This window comes from Liolophura sinensis, chromosome 7 (assembly GCF_032854445.1).
Source record: "Liolophura sinensis isolate JHLJ2023 chromosome 7, CUHK_Ljap_v2, whole genome shotgun sequence".
NCBI lineage: Eukaryota > Metazoa > Mollusca > Polyplacophora > Chitonida > Chitonidae > Liolophura > Liolophura sinensis.
In genome coordinates this window covers 38,663,129-38,685,477 of record NC_088301.1, presented here as the reverse complement: position 1 = coordinate 38,685,477, position 22,349 = coordinate 38,663,129, and the positions used below count along the sequence as shown (strand labels likewise).

The following is a 22,349-nucleotide window of genomic DNA, read 5'->3' as shown; positions in this document are numbered from 1 at the left end:
CCTTCGTCGTCATGTGGTTGAAAAATTGTTAAGTGCGACATTAAACCCCAAGCACTCACTCACTCACTCGCACAAGCTATGCCACTCTCCCTGTCCAACATAATACTACTATGTAAGTGTAGAGACAAAAGATGCAAATGTTAAGACCTACTAATAAGCAAGTAATTTTTGCTTCATGAACCACCATTCTCAAACAAAGAATCTGTTAATCTGTTATGCCTGTTGCATACATTATACGGAAAACTGGGTCTCTCTAAGGATCTAGGTGTCAAAACAGATATTCGTATACCAGTCGTACACTGTAAGCCGTAAACAGAAGTTCCAGGTCAATAATCGCTTTGGTCAATTCCACAACAATATTCTACACAAACCACCAAAGAACTAAGAAAGTATATAAAATATGAAATTAAAGCGGATTCTTGCAAAGAGAAGCAGTCAACAGTTTGGAAAGACGCAAGAAATGTTAAAGACGGATGAATGAAGCCAGTACTCAAATCGTGTATCATGCTAGGTTATATGTAGCTAACAGTCAAAATATGTAGCTTTTAAGTTCAGACATAGGTTCACAAATGAGAACATGAGTTGTTATGTCTCAGACAGCATCGGGATCCCGGGGTCAGGAGTTCACGAAACCATTTCTGAATTAATTGAATTTCGAAATAAGAGTTTACACGTTATTCCTGGGATAGAATTTGAAATTTTAAGTATATCATAAATCTTACCTTAGGATAAATGCGCCAAATTTTCATCTCCAAATATCAAGAAATAAGCCTTGTGACAAGCTTTTCAATTTTTTGGGGTCTTATGAGCCCTTTAAGAGCATTTCTGAGATGGTGAAAATTGTTGCTAAATTACCGAAGTAGTTGCAGTTTTAGAGTGTACTGCCGCGGTGTGTTTTAGCGTCGGCGTAAGGGTTCCTTCTATTTGGTAATGTAAAACAGCTTAGAATATCGTTATTGTAAAGCACATTTCTTAGTATATAAAATACCGATCAAATTATACTTTTTACAATAAAATTTTAGTGTTGTCTGTTCGCACTCTTTATCTGCTTGTTACAAAATGGTCGCATTTCCAGTGATTCGGTCAGGCCATGATTAATAAAGTGTTTGTTGTAAGTAATGTGACCAAATTGTAGCTAATGTGATTAAATTGTAGGTCACGTGACTAAATTTAGGCCGACAATTTTTTGAGAATGTCTTTCTTTGGGAGACAAACCTTGCCGAACACAAATCACTGCACTGGTCCGATTTACCGAAATTAGGTTCGGTATAAGAGGTTTGCTCTCATCGGAGTCAGAAGAAAATTCATTTCATCCACTACGTTACAGCACATTCATATTTACACCATGAACATAGGTGTAACAATGGCAGCGTTTAAAGCCTAATATTTTGCACCCGATAGTCACAGATCCATTGGATCTACCGTTTAATACCACTAGTAGGCCGTGCATCGTTCGATCAGTGGAACCACACTCGTGCTGCCAATAACCTTATAATCCCACATTTGAACTGCACAATATCCAGACCCCCTTTTGGTGTTCAGTTCAAGTCAGAAATGGTATTGCGGATTCCTTATGTGTTTTTGTGGTGATATGTCTTTAGTTCATATTTGTGTTCGTATTTGGCAAGTAACTGTCAAAGCAATTTTATGGGGGAAACATGTTCTGGATGAACGGCATCGCGGTTCATTAGAAGATAGTTGATCCTGTATCTTCCGGTCATCACGAAATTTCCATTCTCTTCTGCTTGTCTTGTTGGACATGCACATAAATTATACAACAAAACTCTTTTGTCTCTTCATACCTACAGTACGAACTCGTAAGGCCCGTTTGTAAACACCATAACAAGATGTTGTTGAAGTAACAGAAGTTCATCATAGATTTAGCCTGCTTGTGACTGAGGTAAACTTTATTATTTCTTAGTCAAGGCATAGAAGAAAGTAATGCAAATGTAGCGACAATGGAAACAATAAATCAAAAATGTTTTTGCAAGTCCTAAAAATCGATCACATGTTCACATTTTATATCCAGTCCTGCCCACGGTAAGTAAAATATAGTTACATGTGTACATATAACATTCAAAGTTACATTAAAAGATTTTTATGTCCGTTATTCTTCTTGCATTTTTAAATTTTATTTCAAGTTCAGCTTGTGGCTTATTAATGATCCAACCACAATGCATCCTAGAAACCCTGTTCCCAAAACGGCAAGTACTCCGATGTATTCAGGCTCCTGCAAACAATGCTTCACTTCTGAATAGTCTCCAATGCTCGGTCGATCAGGGTGATCTGTAACAAACAGATATGAAAGAAATTTAAAGGGACGATGTAGCACTGCGCCTTGACTCAGAACAGATTTGAAATGTTTGACACCGTACCTTGTCTGGAAACAAGGTATTTATAAGATACCTTGAGTTACAACTGACTTAAATGGTGTAGTGCTATACCTTGACCCACAACACCTGAAAGGTGCAGTACGTACCTTGACTTCAGGCGACTTGAAAGATGAAGCGCCATACATCAGCTTACAACAGACCTTAACGGTGAAGCTCATTCTCTTGACTTGCAAAGAACCTCAACGGTGTGACACCATACCATGACTCATGGCCGACTTAAGCACCTAAGACGTTTGTTATTCAAGCTCATTTTTATTCCTACGCTCGGGGTTTCATATCATAGAGGAAAATGGACCTTTCCTGTGTATGATTTAGTTTCATATTTAGACTTACCAATGACATGCCCTCCATCTTCTCCAGTCACAGTTATTACGCTAACCATCCAGTCACCGGAAATGACCCTATCGGAAGACCGCTTTCGCCTTCGGAGACCTCTTACCACAGCACAGTGCTATAAAAAAAAGTAAAAAGTAATTAATTTATCCGACTGGCTGTCCTTTCAGTAGTGCGTTCACCTGAACGAAATCAATAAATGCTGGTGGCTTTGTATTACTTTTACTTTGCATTATTTTATTGGACTTAGTTCTTACGTTTTGTTTAGGCTAAGCGTTTACTTATATATTTTCAGGCAATGTCATACTTGTATTCATTTTCAAGATGCCACACAAAGTTTAGAAATTAGATATTCCTTCTAACTGTTAAAGCAACTATTCCTCGCTTTATTTATTTATGTGTTTGAATATTTCACTTATACTACGGCAGCCAGCATTATGGTGGGGTGAGCCCTGGGGGAATCCACAACCATCCGCTGGTCTCTTTTTGAAGCATACTTTTGCCGACATGTATATCAAGGCCGCAGAACCACAGAATATGGAATGCATTTACACTGAACGTGCAATTAAGCACCATGCTTGACTGCAAAAGTTGCAGTCTGTATTCTGTAAAAAATATGTAGTGGCTTGCCACTCGTAGATTATTTCACGTGGCTAAAGACTTTTGGGTTTTCAAATAAATAGTACGCGATATGGATTAGCTGATTTCGAATCTGTTCTTTTTCGTACAAGGTATTTTTCAGCAAATGGTTATTAAAATTCAAGAAATCAATTTTGACTTTCTTTGAAAGTCACTTGACCTATATATATATATATACGAATGCTCTATTCATTTAGTGTTACACATACTTACATTTGAACAGAAACCATTGGCTTCATCCTCACAGTATCCCAAGTTGCATCTGAAGTAGACTTCACTTGTAAGAGCGAAGCGAAAGAGAGAGAATTCTCTAGTAAAAGCCATCCCTTTTAACCCGTTATTACCCGGAACCATGAACGTGCCGACTGGAGTGTCTGCGACGTCACCGTTAAGGATTGATGCAAATGACGGCGTCTCACACCTGTACAAAGAAATCAGGCAACACTGAATGTAATATCCCTATATTGGCGATGGTGATGTTGTTTATAAATTTGCTGATGTGAACTGAAAGCTGTTCTGGGTTTACTGTCATTGCTGTAGTAGTCGTTTATATTATAAGGCTTTCAGTTACATTTTTTACCTGTTAAATGGATTTGCAGGTATTTCAAAGCAAATAATTTCGCAGAAACTAATGACGGGTATAACGTTCAATGTCTCACCCTTCCTCATCAACAAGTGGATAGACCAGGTCGCCACAATTCGGCGTGTTACAGGCATCACAACTGTAACCATAAACTCCCGTACCATCTGAGGAAGAAAACGAGATATTTTCTTTTAAATTTCAACAATGTTTTACGCCATTTTAAACAAAGTCTCACCTACATCCCTTTGGTAAAGTTTATGAATTGAGAAAACCAAACGGAGTCCAAGGAAAATCACCTCAGTCTGCTAAGTGTCTGATAAACTTCTCACACAGAGCCTGTGACATCAGTAGTCAAAGGCTAGCAAATTTCTTACAGAAGCCATTAGTGAGCTACGTTAGAGATTTCTCAGAGAAGTCATTAGTGAGCTCACTTCCAGATTTCTCAGAGAAGCCATTAGTGAGCTCCGTTCCAGATTTCCCAGAGAAGCCATTAGTGACCTACGCCCGAAGGCGCCCAAGAGAGTACTAATAAAGCAAACTGAACAATCCGACTTCCATTATCACCTGAGAGAATGTCCTCGAATTGTTAAGCAATGAAGCTCTACAGATAACACAGTGCATTAAGAAAAATTAAGGAAGTAAAAGTCAAAGAAGATACCATGCAATGCACTCACAACTCCAGCCTTAAATCAAAACGACAGACGGGGAAAAATAAAAGAGTTCATACTCAATGCGCAAATGTGCTTAAATCCTATTGTTCAAAAGACAGATTACTGTTAAATGCTCAGGCGGACAAAAAGGCGAATTTCCAGCAATACTGTGTTATCAAGCTTTTCATAAAATTTAACTTTAATGACACCAATGAAGAAATAATTCAATATGGCAGAAAATCAATAGGGTTCTTCCTCATAACAAAGTGTATTAAAGTGTGGTGTAAGTTTGGTGAACTTGGCGTAAACTGTTCAGAGATATCGTATTAACAAGAATTTGGACATATAGCCTGACGGCCAGATGGACCACAACAGCTATAATACCCTTAGGCTAATATTGGCCGAGGTGTTAAAAAACTGAACTAGAAAGACATCACGTGTACACTTCTATTAATTTCCCTTCTTTAAATATTTAGAACTAGCGCTTAGGTGATAGCTTAAACTATGTACTCACTGAAATAGTTGTTCATGCTGTAATTTATCATTGTAAATGGATACTCTAAACTCTAAATTTACAGAATTAGGAAGCAAACGAATTAATTTGAATAAAATTTTATCGTAAATTAGCCTCACCACACGTGTCCTCGAGTGAAACTATTTAATCAGCATTCATCAATAAAATTGTTTCAGGAAAGATATTAGTCATGCTGTACATATTTTAGATAACCGGAATGCCTGTGTATAAACTATTATTAGAAGCAAAGGCTGACACAGATTTTTTAGTGGGGGACATTGGTAACAGAATGCGTATTACTTACCTTCCATGACATGAATTCTTAGTCGTACCCTGTCACCGAGCATGTAAGGCTCACCCGCAGCATATTCTGTCATGTCATCCTTGACAACGCTAAGCTCTACGGTCTTAGTTACGTGATTCAGTTCTACTCGTGTAACGTTTTCGCCTCTAAAAAATATTAAAGAATCAAGTTAATTTAAAGTTTATTTATTATTGCCGCGAAAATATCTGATAGAGGTACTCCATTTACAACAGATTGCATTACCAAGATTTCTTCTGCTGTTGCACAAAACACTAGGTCTAATTTACGCAATTTTGTTATGCATGCGATAAAATAATGTATACATCTGTACAACAGCATGGAAATGGTGTATGTATATATATAACAAATTCGTTCACTATTTCTCCTGTTGATTTGCAGTAAGACAGGGATGTAATATGTTCAGAAAGTGTAAAGAAGTTGTACATACGTGCCGTCGACCATAATGACAGAGGCAGGATCACTATAATCGCATCTGATAGGAAAATTGTAAGTCAAACCCTCTCCAACTGGAGGCGTTGTTTGCACAGTTTTCAATATCCAGGTGTAGTTTCTGTCCACCTAAAACAGATTGTTCAAATTTTCAATGGTGTTGTCCCCAGCTTTCAAATGTGTTTCTAGTGCCAAAGTGCACATTTTGTGGAAATGGTTACTATATTTACATGGTTCTGTTCTAGAGCATCATGTTGATGCCCTACATGGTTATATGAGTCATTCGCAAGCTAGGCTGCACAATGAGGAACAATTGCAGTTAGGCCAGTCAACCGTGTCTTTGTCATTGTGTTCCAGTGAGGCAGCACGATAGATATATCCGCTACGGAACTTATCAGCTGAACAATGTTAAAAACGAACCTAAAGCAGAAGCTAACAAATACAGACAAAAACTGATAGAAAACTAACACAGTGTCAGTGTTAGTTCTATTCTACACAGACAGAGCGTCAAAATCCTACAGACATGCATGTATTTGGCATGTCTCGATCTCAGACAGCCCCAAGGAACCTCTCTTGGTTGTGCTCTGAATGTTTCCCAGCTGTATGCATGCTTACAACTGACTGTAAATAGGTGGTGTTTGCATGTAGTGACAACTTACGCGCACAAATCCGCAGTCAACGGAACCGACGTCAGGAGTATTTGGGTCTATGGTAATAGTAATAGTGTAAGGGTTGCCAGTTGTTCCTGTTCCTGTAATCTGTCCGTTTTGTGTGCTGCAGCCGTCCAACTCCTGTCCATCTTTAACAAATGTAATGTACTCAAAGGGGTCTGTGTCTGGAATGACCACTTCTGCTTTCATGACGTAATTACCCATGTTTTCCGAGCACTCAGCCGTTACTGTGAACAGAAGTTGACGGATCGTTTTAATAGGTGAATTGCATCTGCTGATAAAAATCGGGAGATGAATACAAATAAAGAAATGAATCAAATTTCCTGTTCAAAAATAGTGTAAGACTAAATTTTAGGGAAAAAAATTATACTTCATTTTTAATTTGAGAAGTCATTTTCAGTCCTGTATTCAAAAGTGGAAAAAATCTCATAACGTCAGTCCGAACAGATCACGGAGAATGAATTTGCTCACTTACCACTCGGTAATGCTTTAGTTGTCTGCAACGTAAATAAAACATAAAGAAGAATATCTCAGTATACTTCAATTAATCCTCTGAAAAGTCATGCATTCAAATACACTGTGTCTCCATATGAGATGCACTGTTTGCTTACTAAATAGGAAGGGGTATTAAAGTAGAATTATGAACTTTGGGGTTATAGATTGCCACAAGAATTGATATTTTGAGTGTTCATTGATCTGCTAACGACTGATAAAAAATATTATGCTATACGCCTGTTTCTTATTAATAAGCCTTTGGAGAGTAATTGATATTAATATCTCGTTATAAATTCACTTGATGACTACTCTACAAGTGTTCATTTTAGAATAGCATATGTTTAACATAGATTTATTGTTTACAGTAATAAGATGAAGGGTTAAAAAAATAAATATCGTATGTAGTACGTGAAGACATGGTTTGCACAAAGGCACTTACCACAAAAAGAAACACGAAAACGTAGACTGTATACAGGTCCATTTTGGTGCAGTCCTGACAAAAACTGAAATAGAAAGATTCAGAGCAAATGTTTAAATCAAATGTAGGCACAGAAAATTATTTAGATAATGACAACATCTGCAAAAATACCTTGTTTCAGAATGTCACTGTAGGGAAGCAACCTAAGAAGCGGTTATTTTAAATCGTGATACTGTCCTAGTTAACGATTAAAGAATGAATGTTGGTATGCATTGCTAAGGGCAATTACTTCAATGAATTGTATATAGCGGTAATAATCCAATCATTTTCTACTGGGTTTAATGCAAATAAAATCCATCATTTGTCAAATGTCAAATGTTTGCATAAACAAAAATATTCTTAGGTATTCAAATCAAATAAAATGTGTATTAATCTGATAACCAGCGTTGGAATTCAGGTGACAATCAATTACATTTGTTATAAGTCAGCCAAAGAGCAAGAAAATACTTCACGGTGAAACTTACCGACACCTAAACCTTCCCGTTGTTCTTCGCTAGTTTACACCTTGAATTAGAAAAGGCCCATGGCGCACAGGACACACAGTTATTCGATCACCTCTATCACTGCGTACAACACAACTTGGGTCATATGCTCTTCTAAGTGATAAACTTGTATTTCCAACACAGGAAACATTCACAGGCTGCTTGATGTATCTGTATGTCGTACACCCTTTCCACTCCGTTGAGTCTTTTATTGAAGATGTCCTGAATAAGCTATATGTGCCAAGATCCTGTTCAGACGGGTGTATGGTGCTTTTAAAAACTCTGTATATAAGTAACTTGATTATAACATGACCTGACCTGAACTCGCCGTGGTTTGAGAGATACTCTATATTAAGGTTTACAGAACTTTTATTTTCAATCACAAAGCATCTCAGAACACGTGTCGTAGCGGAGACAAAATTGTTAGGTTTGTGAAAACCTGCAAGGAGAGAACGAAGTGTGTAAGTAAATAAGCCTTTGACAGTTGTCTCACCACACCCAGCCTTGAAAACCAAGACGAAAGAGCGATAGGTTCACATTTGCTCATGTATTTGCGTACATAGTCTATCCTCTGGCTTTTTCCTGTAAAGTCATCTCATGACAACCGATTTTCCCACTTCACAAAGGGCAGTGGTATACTGTAGGTAATACCGGTTTCCTCCGTCCACAATGCTGACAATGTGTTGAATGCCTATCACATAAATATAGATGTTATCAGAATAAGATTAAATACTGGGACCTTAAAGTTGTGCTTCTAAGTATTGCAATCAGTATAGCAATAAATACAACCGAGTTAATGTTAAACACATTTCAAAACCGTTCAGTGGAATTTTTGTTTTTAACCAAACAATTAACTGGGTAAAGTCTCAGGTCCTCCCACCACAATTCTGGCTGCCGTAGTATAAATGAAATATTTTTGAACACGGCGTAAAACTTCAATGAAATAAATAAAGAAACAAATAAAGAAATAAATAAATAACATTTTATCATTTATTTGACATAGTGGATCATTACAACCCTTTTTCTTACCAAGACGAACCATAAAAAGGTAAATGGATTTTATTTTAACAGCACTGGTACTTGACAGAGACCGTAAACATAAATACTAGTCTCAATATCCGTGAACGTTTTGATAAGTTCAGGTTTATGTGACAGATTATTTGCAGTCATTCGGGTTTCGTACGTTCTAAATACATGAAGATATTCCAGAAACACACTCAATATATCCTATAAAATTCACATGGACCAACAATTAATAGCAAATCGTATAGAGCGATTTGGGATTCTAACAACACTTGAGACTTGAATTTTTGCAAGCGCTCCGATAATTCAAACTGATTGCTTAGGAACTTCAATAAGAAACTAAATGTTTACAAATAACATTTTTGACCGTAAGAGAGCGCCACATTAGTCGGCTTTTTTGTAGGGCGTCTAGAATAAAAAAGATTGCCTGTGTTGTTTAAACTAAATTCACAAACAAAACTCGTTTAAACTTGGTTAAAGTTCCGAATCTTAAGACGACTTCGTCATATATATAGATGTACACTGAGGAGGCGCGTAATATGTGGAAATTTCCTCAGTCACTTGCAAGCGCCCGATCACTGCAAGGTTTACACCAAAAATATAAAAACTAAACAGCGTTGAATGAGGACATAGGCCTAAAAACATATATATTGGAACCATGTCCTAAAGTACACGATCTCCGAATAGATGAGTTGCGAGATGAATAACTGTGGATTTGGTATTAAGGCTTCATTCCTGAGACCTTCATCCCAAAGACCAGAGCCAGGATGGATGTGGCCAGTACCATAGTTCCAAGTGTGGCCATAACACCGATGTACTCTGGTGTCTCCATGCAGCTGATGGTCTCAACACTTCGATTTCCATCATCCTGAAGTTCACTCGTAACTGGGTAATCTGAAATGAAGCAATAAAGCTTACCAACCTGTGATATTAACAGAAATATAAGGATATAATTATTTTTGCCGCCAGGATTATCTGAGTCAAGTAGGAATAAATACGCAGATTTCTTAGCAAACGATTGTCTATTGCTAAACAAGACACAGATTTCTTTATTTCTTTATTTTTTGTTTTTGTTGTTTTACGTCGTACTGAAGAATATTTCTCTTATGAGACAGCGATTAGCATTATGATAGCAGAAAACCGGGCAGAGCTCGGGGGAAGCCAACGACCACTCGTCCCCGGTTGCTGACAGACTTTCCCACATATGACCCACAGAGGAAGCCACCATGAATTTTCAGTGACCGCACTGGTGAGAGGTTCCCAGGTTATTGTGCTGCACTAGTATTTTAATCACTATGCCAAATACAACACATAAGCAACTAAAATAACTTCTCAGAAGACCATCAGGTGCGGTATCTAAACAGTAAATTGATAAGCATGTGTCCATTCAATAGAGGCCAGGTCTTTTCACTTACATGAAATATCACATCGAAATATCGTAAGCCAATAAAATTTGTCTTAAAACAGGTGAAATGATGTCAACAACACTCACTGTTTCGACCTGGACTTTGAGTTAGGTGATTTGTAAGGTACCTTGCTCCAGGATCACAGAGCAATCCTACTCTTAAGTCAAAGTTTTAATTATTAAATTTGTTTTGTTCTTTTGTGTTATTTGTGTGAAATTTGTTGTACAATAACTTACCTAGAATTTACGATATCATGGAATATTTTGACCTTGCTACATCAGAAATATCAATTTTAAAGTAATTTGAAATGTTTGTATTAGTCTAAGACCGCTTCGTGATCCCGGTGTCTGACGACCCATAGCCTGCACCCATAAACCTGACAGACATTATATAGGTAAACAGTTTTTGAGGCTGCCGTTACACACCGAGGACCGGATGTTCAAAATTGTATGAAGACATAATACCTCAATTAACTTTAAGACAAGTCTTCAGTTTTGTACTTTGTATCAAAAATTATTGTGTAACAATATATTAAATATAAATCAGAACTGCTGTTATTCGATTTGGACTCTGTACAATTGAATTGGTTCCCAGATTTTGTTAAAATCGTAAATGTATGATATGACTTAATACCGGTATTAGCGTAAGGGTTAAACACCGCCGTAATGGTGATACCCCTATCGATACCGCTGACCCTTGTTTCGTACCGCGCTTTCTTGGGATTTGACGCGGTACGAAACAAGGGTCAGTGGTATGCGGTTGGTGTTTGCACAACAAACACCAAGACGAAGGTCTTAAAGTATATTGTACAGCAAACAAGGAAGAAAATGAAGCAAAAACGGTATATTTCAGGCTGCCATTCTCTTTCGCTTCCTCTGTAGAGGTCATGTAAAACAACAAAAATGTCAGAAACAAAAGCGATATCAATAAACTGTGCCAAATAACACATTTATCACTAAAGAAAATTCCGATAGTTCACCTTAATATAACTTATAAAAGTTAAACTAACATGTAAACAAACTCAAAATCAATTATTTGTAGAAATAATGGCATGAAATAGTATTACTCCGGGAGGTAAACGTACCGGCCGGTGTGTTGCGTGACGCACTCAATGTTGTTTAAAAGGTCATCTCTATTTAATATGTATATTTTGCACACGGTCCACAACTAACAGCGCGGTGAATAATACACTTTTTAACAACCCGACTCAAACGAATACATGACTACAAACGGTAAAATATGTTGGTCAATAACAATTGTCAAGAAGAGCCAACACTGTCTATCCCGATTTGGTGAAGTTAGTGTGAAGATCGTAATAAGATGACAAATGACACCATAAAAGAATACATAGCCTTAGCTCTACCTAAAGTGAGTTCTTGCTTTTCTCCGTCAACGCTGACGACTGCAACAAGCCGGTCATCCACTTCGACAGAAGTGCCTCTTTTCTTTCGCTGTCCTCCATTGCCGCAGTGCTACGAAGAGAAACAAAAGGACAACGCACGTAAACCACTGGAACAATCTTGTTATATTTGCATTGTTTCATGTAACTCTGTAGTCTTAATGATCATAAGGCAAGTAAAACGCAGATTGTTCAGATTGAAAGTTGTTTAACCATGTCATTCCCTGTAAGAGGCGGCTTATTATCTATCTTCCCAGTGTCTTCGGTTTGATAACTGAGCGAGAAAGCACTGAATTATGAAATAATCGTGACAGCCCATCTGCACAGGTACACTGGACATATTACCAAAGTGATGATGAAACTAACGCTTAATTTTAAGGAATCAAGTATATGGAGATATTTTAACTTTTAATTTTACTTTTCTCTGTACCGATTGATAAGTACACTAAAAAAAGCCTGTAATAACCAGGGGCAGGTTTCGGCCTGAAGTATGTCCAATAGAGTATGTAAAAATTCATCATGATTGGTCACATAAGTCTTGAACAGAAATGATGCTAAAATGGGCACATGTCTTAACATTACTGCGTTTTTTTATTTTACCTAATTCTGCTAAAGCCATGGTGATAAGGGGCGTGTAATTTCCTACTATTTAAGCATTTACGTGAGCAGTTAGTATAATACTCTAACTGAGGTAAACTATCACACTGTCGTTGCTGCTCTGGTTTTGCTTTCTGTGTGGCACGTCATTGAGTACATTCCATCTGTACCAAGAAATAAGCTTATTTTTGTTCATTAGGATTACCTTTACACAGATGTCATCCGCCGGGTCATTGCAGTATCCTACATTGCAGGAGAAATAGACATCTTGTGTTCCAACAAACCGGAAAAGATAGAATTCTTGAGTGAAGGCCATACCAGCAAACACGGAGTAATCGAAGGAAGTACTCTCAAGATGACCCATCATAAATGTACCCATTTTGGAGTCCGAGTTGGATGCGGAGCTGCCTAGGACTGAGGTAAAGTCTGCATATTTACACCTGAAATATACAATAAACAGTAAAGGAAACTTACCTTTGTATGTATATATGTCCTTTGATTTTCTCCAGAATCGTTCATCCGATCGACTTCCATTTGTGAGGTGTGTTGCTGAGGACTCAAGCCAGTGCAGTGTCGAGTAGTGGAGCATACATGCTAATCAATGATGACGTCACAAATCTTTCGCTTTTGCATGCACACTTCCTGAACTGTAGAATGAATACTATACGAATCAGGGGCATGCGCTACCATATATACTTACATAAAAACCTTTTCCATCCTTGCGTACGTCAGTTTCCTCGCGCCGTGGCATGAAAACGAATTATTTGTCTATCGCTTTATCAGAAATGTAGTGAATATTACTATGTTATAGATAAGCGTATAATTATAAAACAAATTTCTTGGTAAAAATGTACCAAATGAAGAGTCTTATAAATATACATACTCACGTAACTAAGCCTAGAAAAAGATTTAAAAGAACTTTTCCACCTTGAGTGTGTATTTTTTAACTTACCCATCGCTGTCCAACATTGGAAATGTGAGATCATTGCAAAGTGGCGTGTTGCATGCTTTACAGTTATATCCATATAGACCTGTAATATCTGCAATATTAAACATAAAATGTTGTGATATTTTTTATACTAGCACCAATAACAATAAAAAGTACTATCTACCTTTTCTTTGGACATTTGACCTAAAAAAGCAGGTGTTGGAGGGATTGTGTCTTTAGGTAGACGCCAAAAGTTACTCACATACAGTATGGACCGTATCTCCTATCAACTTTAGATTATGACGTTTCGTTTGAATAAAACCTTATTTAGTTATTAGAAACACTATCAGCAAGACCCATTCCATCAGGTAAAGGAAGTCACTGTCAGTATGAAAGAAAATCAGATCAGAAACCGCCGTCATGTGAACTAAAATTTTCTTATGTAAGATCTAAAACACCAATCAAATAAATATAACTAGTGTTTCCCCAGTATCCTCATCCGCAGGTTGCTGACAGCTTCCCACGTACTGCCGCGGACGAAGTCACCAAGAGCTCGACTTGGACAGCATTGGTGAGAAAGGGTCCCTGGGTCTGTGCAACGCTGGCACGCTAACCATTTCAGCCACCGTAGTTCATGTAGACGTTGATGATCCGTCACCATGTTACATAATCTTACTATTGACTGCCCGAATTCGCAGGCGGACGACGTCACCCAGCCGATAAATTTCATTAGGTCCGTATTCATCCAGATTTTCCTTGATTACAGAGAACTCCAGGGTCAGTGTCGTCTGGGTCAAAGCTACAGTCTTTAGCTCCTCTGTACTGTTAACATAATATCGGGAATGAATGCCTTTAAAAAAAATCCCAGTTATGATTCAAAATGTGAGCTCTTCCTGGAAAAGCGGTCAGTTATAGCCATTCCACTATAGGCATTCGTGTTTTGCCAAAATGTTAAAATGGCGAATGTTAAAAGCTGCAAAAGGTAGACAACTACATTCTTGTTGAAGGTCGTATAAACGGAATATATGATGGACGCAATTTTGATACACATAAAGCTATTGCTTAGTAAATACTGACGATAGGAATATGCTCCATTTCGATCTGCGACCATGGTTATGGAGCCAGTTAAAACCATTGGTTATCATCTTTTTCACGAATATTGCATTTTGTCATCAAATTTAGCTGTTTGCATATTAGACCAATTAGTGATGTTTACATTGGTTTTAAAGGGACTGTATAAATGAGAGATGGTAAACATTTCTCACCTGTTTACGGATATTCCAACTGAGGGACTTCCCTCTGAGGACTCATAATTACATTCCAAAAACTGCTCTACTTCGCGTCCGGTAGTGCCAGGAAAAGGGCCTTCGGTGTACACCACTAAAATCGTCCATGTAAGCACTGTGCCAGCCTGGAACAAGACAATAAACCTGATTTAATATGACTGAATGTATTTTTCCCAATTAATCCATCATCGAATGAATTAATCACTAGATGAATAAACTGAGTGAATAAGCTCATATAAAATTTTTTTTTACAGTTTAGATAAAAAAAATAGGTACCAAAGTTTTTGTGTTATTTTTGAATTTTGAACCGTTTGCAGTGTTCAGATCAAGACCATGTGTACTTGCAGCAGTCCAACAAAACTTTCCACAGGTTACCAACATTAGATACGATGATGTGAATGGCAGACGTTTTTCCACGCTTTTGCTACCAGTTAGACCTAGACTAACAATCGTATGACTATATGGAGTAGATCATGACAACGTCACTGTATTGTCTGGGACTCACCGCTACATGGCCACAGTCTGGACTGCCCGCATTAATGTTTATGTTAGGATCGACCATGACCTCCACGGAGTAGGGGTCAGCTTCATTGCCGGACCCCGTGATTTGTCCACCCTCGGTCCCACAACTGTTCCTAAGCCTGTTATTCCCGCTGTCTTTAAAAGTGATGTACACAAAGGATTCTCCTTCCAAGTTAACTTCTGCTGTCATCGTATAGTTCCCGCCGATTAACGAACATCTTTTCCCAACTGTAAATCAAACACATCCAACATAGTTACTTGGAAAGTTTGACTGGGAAATATAATGAGGACTATTACGTTGGGGATCGGGTAGTGATAAATTTTATAGAATACTATGAATAAAAGTCGTACACAAAGATAATTTGACCTTGACGCCAGAGCAAGGAAACAGGACTTGTTGGCCCGGTATCAATATAATGTGACTGGGTGGGATGTCATGTATGGTGTCTTCAGCGTGATACTTCAATGGGGGCAGCACTTTGGCGACATGGACTTAACTTGTCACAAAGAAGACAGAGTATATGTAGTATGTGCAAACAGCTAATGACTCCTCGTCGTCATATGACTAAAAATTGCTAAGAACGACGTAAAATCCCAAGCATACATACATACATACATACATACATACATACATACATACATACATACATACATACATACATACATACATGCACACATACACAGAGGCAATTGATCAGAGCATGCGTAAAAGTGACAAATATTAAATTTATGACATGCATGCAGATTCAAGATCTATATGCGTGTGATTATTTTTTACTTTAATTTACTATTTTAAAAAATGACGAGTCTTTTATCCAATAAATATAAATTAAAGTTACTCACGTATTAAGCAATCGCAAACCTAAAACAAAAGGATCATGAGAAAATTTTAATGAAATAAAAAGAAACTAGCGAACGCTTTAAATCTTAAATGAGTTTTTCCCATCGAATATCACTTGAGTGTCTGGATATGACTATGAAAAGGTTATTGCCATTAGCTAACATAGTCAATTGGTGGTGAACAACGCTCTTTGGTCCATTTGAGCAGTCCAACGTTCGTTAACAAACATACCTGACAAGACAACTTGTCTGTAAGTCACAGGAGTGAAAGCTTTCCATTGACTAGCCAAAGGTTGGTGGTTTATCCCGGGCTCTCCGGTTTCCATCACAAATAAAACATGCTCAAAGCATATGTGAAAAATTCTTGAGAATGACGTGAATTCAACAATAAAATACATCAAATAAGTTAACTAGAACATGCTACTAAATGAATGAACCCTAACTACATATAATGAGATTAATTACCTACTCACCGCGTTCCTCCAAACAGTTGACAAAAAAAAAAAAAAAAACGAAATTGTTCATATTTCTACTTACAGCAAGCAGGGCAACTATGGTAAAAGCACTGAGGACCTCCATTTTTAGGATATTTTCATAAATATAGACTGCAAATATATCTGTAAATCAAGAAAAGTGGTAAATAATTTGGGTGATTTATATATTTATTTATTGGATTGGTGTTTTACGCCATACCATACAATACTGCACTTATACGACGGCGACCAATGTTACGGTGAGAGGAAAGCCGCTAAAACCCGGGGAAACCAACGACCATCCTTAGGTTGATAACAGACATTCCCAAGTACGAGCGATGCAGTATGGTGGTTGTTTCCGATTGCCTACGGGAGCTTTATGCTGGCAATATTATTCTGGTTTTACAGGATAGCGCATAATACCCATGCACAACGAAAGTCACATACAACTAGGTACAACTAATATGGCAAGACAATGCAAATATTCAGTAAAGACAAAGGTACTCAATAGTTCAGTGCTATAGAAGGCTTTACTTTACACCGCCTGAACTGCACCAGTGAGATAGTATGATCGAATACGATTCATATATACTGTCTTGGCTGTGGCCATACGTCAGAAGGTTTATGAGACACACGGCCAGGTGCCATTTGAAAATCAACTGGTTTCTCCGCCCATAAACTTAACTGCTCTCACAAGGGAAATATGCATGTATTGTGTACGGCGAAAAATACAATTAAATCAATGGTCACAACGCAGAATGCCTATTACTGCTCTAGATATAATCACAAATAATACAGTTTTTCTTTTAAAGAGCCCTGATAAGAAAATGCTTGTATAAAATCAATCCATCTGGTCAATTACTTATACCAGAACAATGCTACTATTGGGTGATACCTCTTCACCGAGGCAACATTTGTAAATAAAAATGTACATGTTATTCTCTGAGTGGGCAGTGAATACTGGTAACCAGGTATGTCAACAGGGACAATGTTCACCAACAACAGGGAGTTAGAATGCTGGTATTCCCTGCATCCCTGCGCTACTGTACGTTGCAACTGTTCAGAATATTCCAATAAGGTTTAACGTTACACATGCACAATTTGCTCAGTTGGGTCCATGATTTGTCTTAGAACTGAAGAGTGAAGGAGCACCGAATGGTAATACTGCCACAAACAGGTTGTTAAATGTCATAATTTTCTTTGTTTTGCATAGAACTTTTTTTGCCAGAGTTACTTCCCACCCCCTTTATCAAGGTAACAAAATGCTATGACTCCATTTCCACCAACCACAGCTCAGGCTGATTTTTGGTATGTTGTAGAGAAAAGTAAAACGCAAAAGTGGTATGGCATGGTACCACGTGAAAGGGGGTACATGTTTCTGAGGTTGAAATTGACAAATTTACCACAGAAATAGAAAGGAAAACCACTGCGCTCGTGTAGCCTATAGCTGTTAGACAAAGCTTGGTCGCATCCACCTTTCATAATTTCATAGAACGTGAGATTCAGTTGACAACGTGACAATTAGTCGAGGGCGAGAGATTTGCGTGACATTTTCAACTGAATGTCTTGATATATCGTTGGAATATCGCCAGATTGTGTTGTGACCGTAATCTCAACGAATCTCGAGATAAAAATAACGTTTTCTGCATCAGGAGAAGGAAATTAGAGAGAGATTCGCCACATTGGGCCCTCGGAAGAAATACTAGTTTATGGTATGTAGCTGTGCAATGATACAAAAATATTACTCGTCAATGTAATTTGTTTCGTTAAACTGGAAACATAGGTGGAAAAAGATAAAGTACTTCTAAGATGAAAGTCACATTCTTCGGTGATGAATTCTCCATTCCTCCCAATAACGATGAAACACACATAACGTAATTTGATTGGTGTTTTACGCCATACTCAAGAATATTTCCCTTATGCGACGGCGGCCAGCATTATGGTGAGGGAAACCCACGACCATCCGCAGATTGCTGCAGTCTTTATCGCGCACAGCCGGAGAGGAAGCCAGGATGAGCTGGAACTCACAGCGACCCCATTGGTGGCAGGTTCCTGGGTCATTGCGCCGCCCTGGCGAGCTTACCACGGAGGCCACGGAGGCCCCTAAATCCACATAACTAATGTAATTACCACATAAAGTTACCCTTGTTAATCCTGACATCAATGTGGAACTGAAAATGCATTTACATGTAAAGTTAGTATGCAAAAAGAGCAAAATTCTTCCTCAGAACAAACACACCTACCTTGTTTAAGTTCACGAGAATTGCCATGTACGACTGAAAATACTGCACAAATCTTCTCAAGCAAGACCAGGGTCAGGGCACGTTGGGCACACTGGACAGGCGTTATCGCCATTCCCTGTGTCACAGGGCTTGAGTTCCTTTGTTACGATCACAATCACTCAGCCGTGAAGGAAGAACAATGAATGTCAATCATTTCCAAAGCTCCCGCCTTTTTCATTGTGTTAGAACAGAAGAATTCTGTCGTAACTGTGCCATGAGACCATCATTACATTTTTAATATGGTTTTGAATTGCTAAAATATTTCCACGTCAATAATAACATTTATAAATTCATAATAAACTAATAACATTATATAATGAGACGTCAAAGCTCATTTGGTTAAACCCAAACACTAAAGTCAAGTTTGGACATTTACAATGTACGTCAGGTCTCTTTTCCGCATCAAGGGCATTTAATTAGCATACTTTTGCATCTGGTTGTGGATATTTCCGGCACATGAGATAAAATAAAGCAACAAATTATACAACGGATTTAGTTAAACTGTTCAAAAAATACATTCGTATAGAATGAACATATGACAGACTGGTAGAGTGAATGGACTAAATATGAGTAGGCTGTTAACGTGTTCCATGTCACTGAGTTCCCATTTTTGCTGAAGAGTATTTATGGTCAGTCAAACGACCTGTAGTCAAGAAATGACCAGTTGGTCATGGATCATGAGTCTTAAGCAGCCGACGTTTTATTTGACCAGATAAGATGCATCTCGTAAGTAGGGCATTCGTCAAGGACGCTTTCGTGGTGTAGTTACACTATGTGCCTGGCTAAAACCGGAGTCGTTATATGCCTATCTCTCCTGTCCTTCCTGTAAACCTGTAAACATGTTCTTTTTTCACATGGTCTCCGAAATGCTCTGTGATATAGCTGAATTATGCAATGATATCTATATATTATTAGCATTCTCTTCATCGAAGAGATACTCAACTATGTTGGTTCAGTTTATTTAATCTCAGTATGACACAGCGCCATGACCAGTATCGCAGAAATTTCTACTGAAGTGTATATCTGTCAATAACTATCCCTATTTATTCATTTTAGACATTCTTCGTATTTCACATAATGAGAAATAGACCACTGTGTGTGAAATTAAGGTAGGCACCACAAAAAGCACAATAAGTCATTTTATGTTGTGCAATTGCAAAAAAGTAGGCGTCAACTGCATGTGGATTCTCGAAAACTCAATTGAAGTCTCACTGAAGAACTAGACTCTCAAATACAAGTATCTTATATCTCCACTCTCTATGCTACTATTTCTTACAAAGATTTAATTGATAGAATTTCATCACTGATTTATCGGGGTTCAAAGAAACTGGTCACCCCAACAAAATCTTCAATTCCATTCATCCCAGGGTTAACATTCATGTGATGTTTCGTTGTTCATCAAGATGCTTAAATTTCTCATAAATAATTATCTATGTGAAATTCGGTTAAACCTGGAAAGTCCATTTTGTTTGTCGGCTGGTATGGGAATGTCTGTTTCGACGCACAGATTGCTGTCACCCTTAATATCACAGCTATTGTTTCTTCATGACATTTATAGATGCATACTTTATTTTTACGATGATGCACGGTGTAAAACACCAATCAAATAAATAAATAAATAAATAAATAAATAAATTACTCGGTTTGAATCCATTTACCGGATTTCGTTCGACGTCGGATTTAATGTACGTAACACATGATGCCTTCACCAGTTTCTCTTCGGTTTTTTCCGCCCAAAAACAAATCAATCATTCAATACACCAATCAATTAATCAATGACTCTTTTCGGCACCCATTGACTTGAAGTTGGGCCATTCTTGACAATTTTCACTGTGAGCCAGATTCTACCCCGTGCAATCTGAAATAACTTAGACAAGGGCAGTTATAAGTTTGAAAATGTGATGGGGATATAGCTGACATTTAAGACAGAAATTCGTGATTTCACTGTTCAAATACGCAGCTTGTCAGTGTGTACACAATAATAACTGTGTACCATTTCTACCGAAGTATTACATCAAACATGGTACTATTAGGACTATATAACAAACCCACTCTGTTAAGAGGTCTGATTTCTTGTGGCAGATTAAAACATAGATTACAGTTCAAAATGTTCAGTTTTTTAGGGTGTTCGGACTGACATTTCCTCCAAAATGGTTGGCAGCGTTTTTGGTGATGACATCCGCCCCCCCCCCCTCCATGAACCTGAGAGTCGTTGTTAAAGTGAAATATTCCTGAGAGTTACCTGAAACATTCACCGATAAAGGTAATTGCTTTTGTTTAACTATTTTTAAACGGTATCGCAGCTTTCTAAGATATTTCCTCGTTGCGGACAACATGTACTGCGACTTCACGTTAGCAGGTTAGTCCGGTACCAGGTTTAAGGCGTTGGTTTCAAGAAACCTCACACTGTTCAACTCGTGAAATATCGGCGTAAAGCTACAACTTGCACCAGTAACGGATTGTGAGTGTGTTTGGCAGGTGGCTACATAAGTACTGAAACTGCAATACTTCATGTTGCAATGGTTGGTAATGAGAAGAAAGTCGATATGATACGGGTAACTTGTGTTCATAAAGCAATGTTGGAGTGTCGGTGTGAAAGGCCACACTTTCTCTGTAATAGGTGTTGTTGTACAAAAACATACCTAAATATTCATTTGTTTATTTTATTATTAACTCCCGCATAAACGATTTCATTGGCTAGTAGAAACAGACGCCAGTATAGTCGTACACCTCACTATACCTTGATTATCCCTCTTGTTCGCCTGGTTGTGCGTTTGATATTGACCTATCATGATATGCAGTGATTGTTAACTATTCTTCCTATTGCGTGAATTATTTTGGGGGGAAAATGTATCTATGCCACTACCCCGTTCCCGTGCTTTTACAGCACATGCAAACAAAAATATTTTGGTACGCATATATTCACCACATTTGATAACATCCGGTTTGATACTCCCCGATGAGTGGAATATTGGGAGATCGTGAAATATATTTATGTAACTACTTTTGTCCTGGGGATTATTTCATAACATTATGACCAGACTTCGTTTCCATGAAGCCCGTTAAACACGTGTCCGGGATCTCAGGTATATACAGGAATATGCATTATCATGATTACAATAGTTATGGTTAGGACATATTCCCCGAGGCCTGGTTCCTTCGTATTGTTTTCATATTGTTTATCGAAGTGATAACAACACAACATTTTGAGCGACTCCAGACCGTATCATAAATTGCTGCATTCTGTTTCACTTATTTTACCTTAGCCATTATACAAGGTTACGGGTCAGTTGTTGTCATTAAAGGATTTACAGGAAATGTTAGAACATAACAATGAGGTAATCTGATAAGAGGCCAGATTTCACCAGCTACAATTGACCATTTTGTCAAAAACTTCTCTACAGTTTGTCTTTATAGAATTAGAATTAACATTAACCTAAGACAATTGACCTACAGGCAGAATAATTGATTTGGAATGTACTTTCAATAATTGTCACAGGTCAAAGTCTAACTTTCTGTAACTGGAACATCTTTCTGTAACTACTGGACACCCTTACTCGATCCACATCTACAGTATAGAAATCCAGAATACACTGTTCAG

General features: G+C 37.9%; 1 protein-coding gene across 1 annotated transcript; it reads right to left on the bottom strand.

The window, feature by feature from the left end:
* Nucleotides 1-1,875: 1,875 nt before the first annotated feature.
* Nucleotides 1,876-8,205, bottom strand: LOC135471661 (uncharacterized). Its single transcript, XM_064750972.1, has 10 exons — nucleotides 7,975-8,205; nucleotides 7,472-7,535; nucleotides 7,013-7,034; nucleotides 6,526-6,764; nucleotides 5,865-5,995; nucleotides 5,417-5,562; nucleotides 4,025-4,112; nucleotides 3,579-3,786; nucleotides 2,727-2,844; nucleotides 1,876-2,286 (listed from the first exon to the last, which is right to left on the bottom strand). The coding sequence occupies exons 2-10, from the start codon at nucleotides 7,511-7,513 to the stop codon at nucleotides 2,132-2,134; spliced, it is 1,149 nt and encodes a 382-aa protein (XP_064607042.1). The 5' UTR covers nucleotides 7,514-7,535; nucleotides 7,975-8,205; the 3' UTR covers nucleotides 1,876-2,131.
* Nucleotides 8,206-22,349: the final 14,144 nt, after the last annotated feature.

Coding starts and splice junctions, on each gene's coding strand:
- LOC135471661 (XM_064750972.1), bottom strand. CDS start 7,513: ATGGACCTGTATACAGTCTACGTTTTCGTGTTTCTTTTTGTG. Junction 7,035..7,471: donor TTTTCGTGTTTCTTTTTGTG/GTAAGTGCCTTT, acceptor TTTACGTTGCAG/ACAACTAAAGCATTACCGAG. Junction 2,287..2,726: donor AGATGGAGGGCATGTCATTG/GTAAGTCTAAAT, acceptor TGTTTGTTACAG/ATCACCCTGATCGACCGAGC.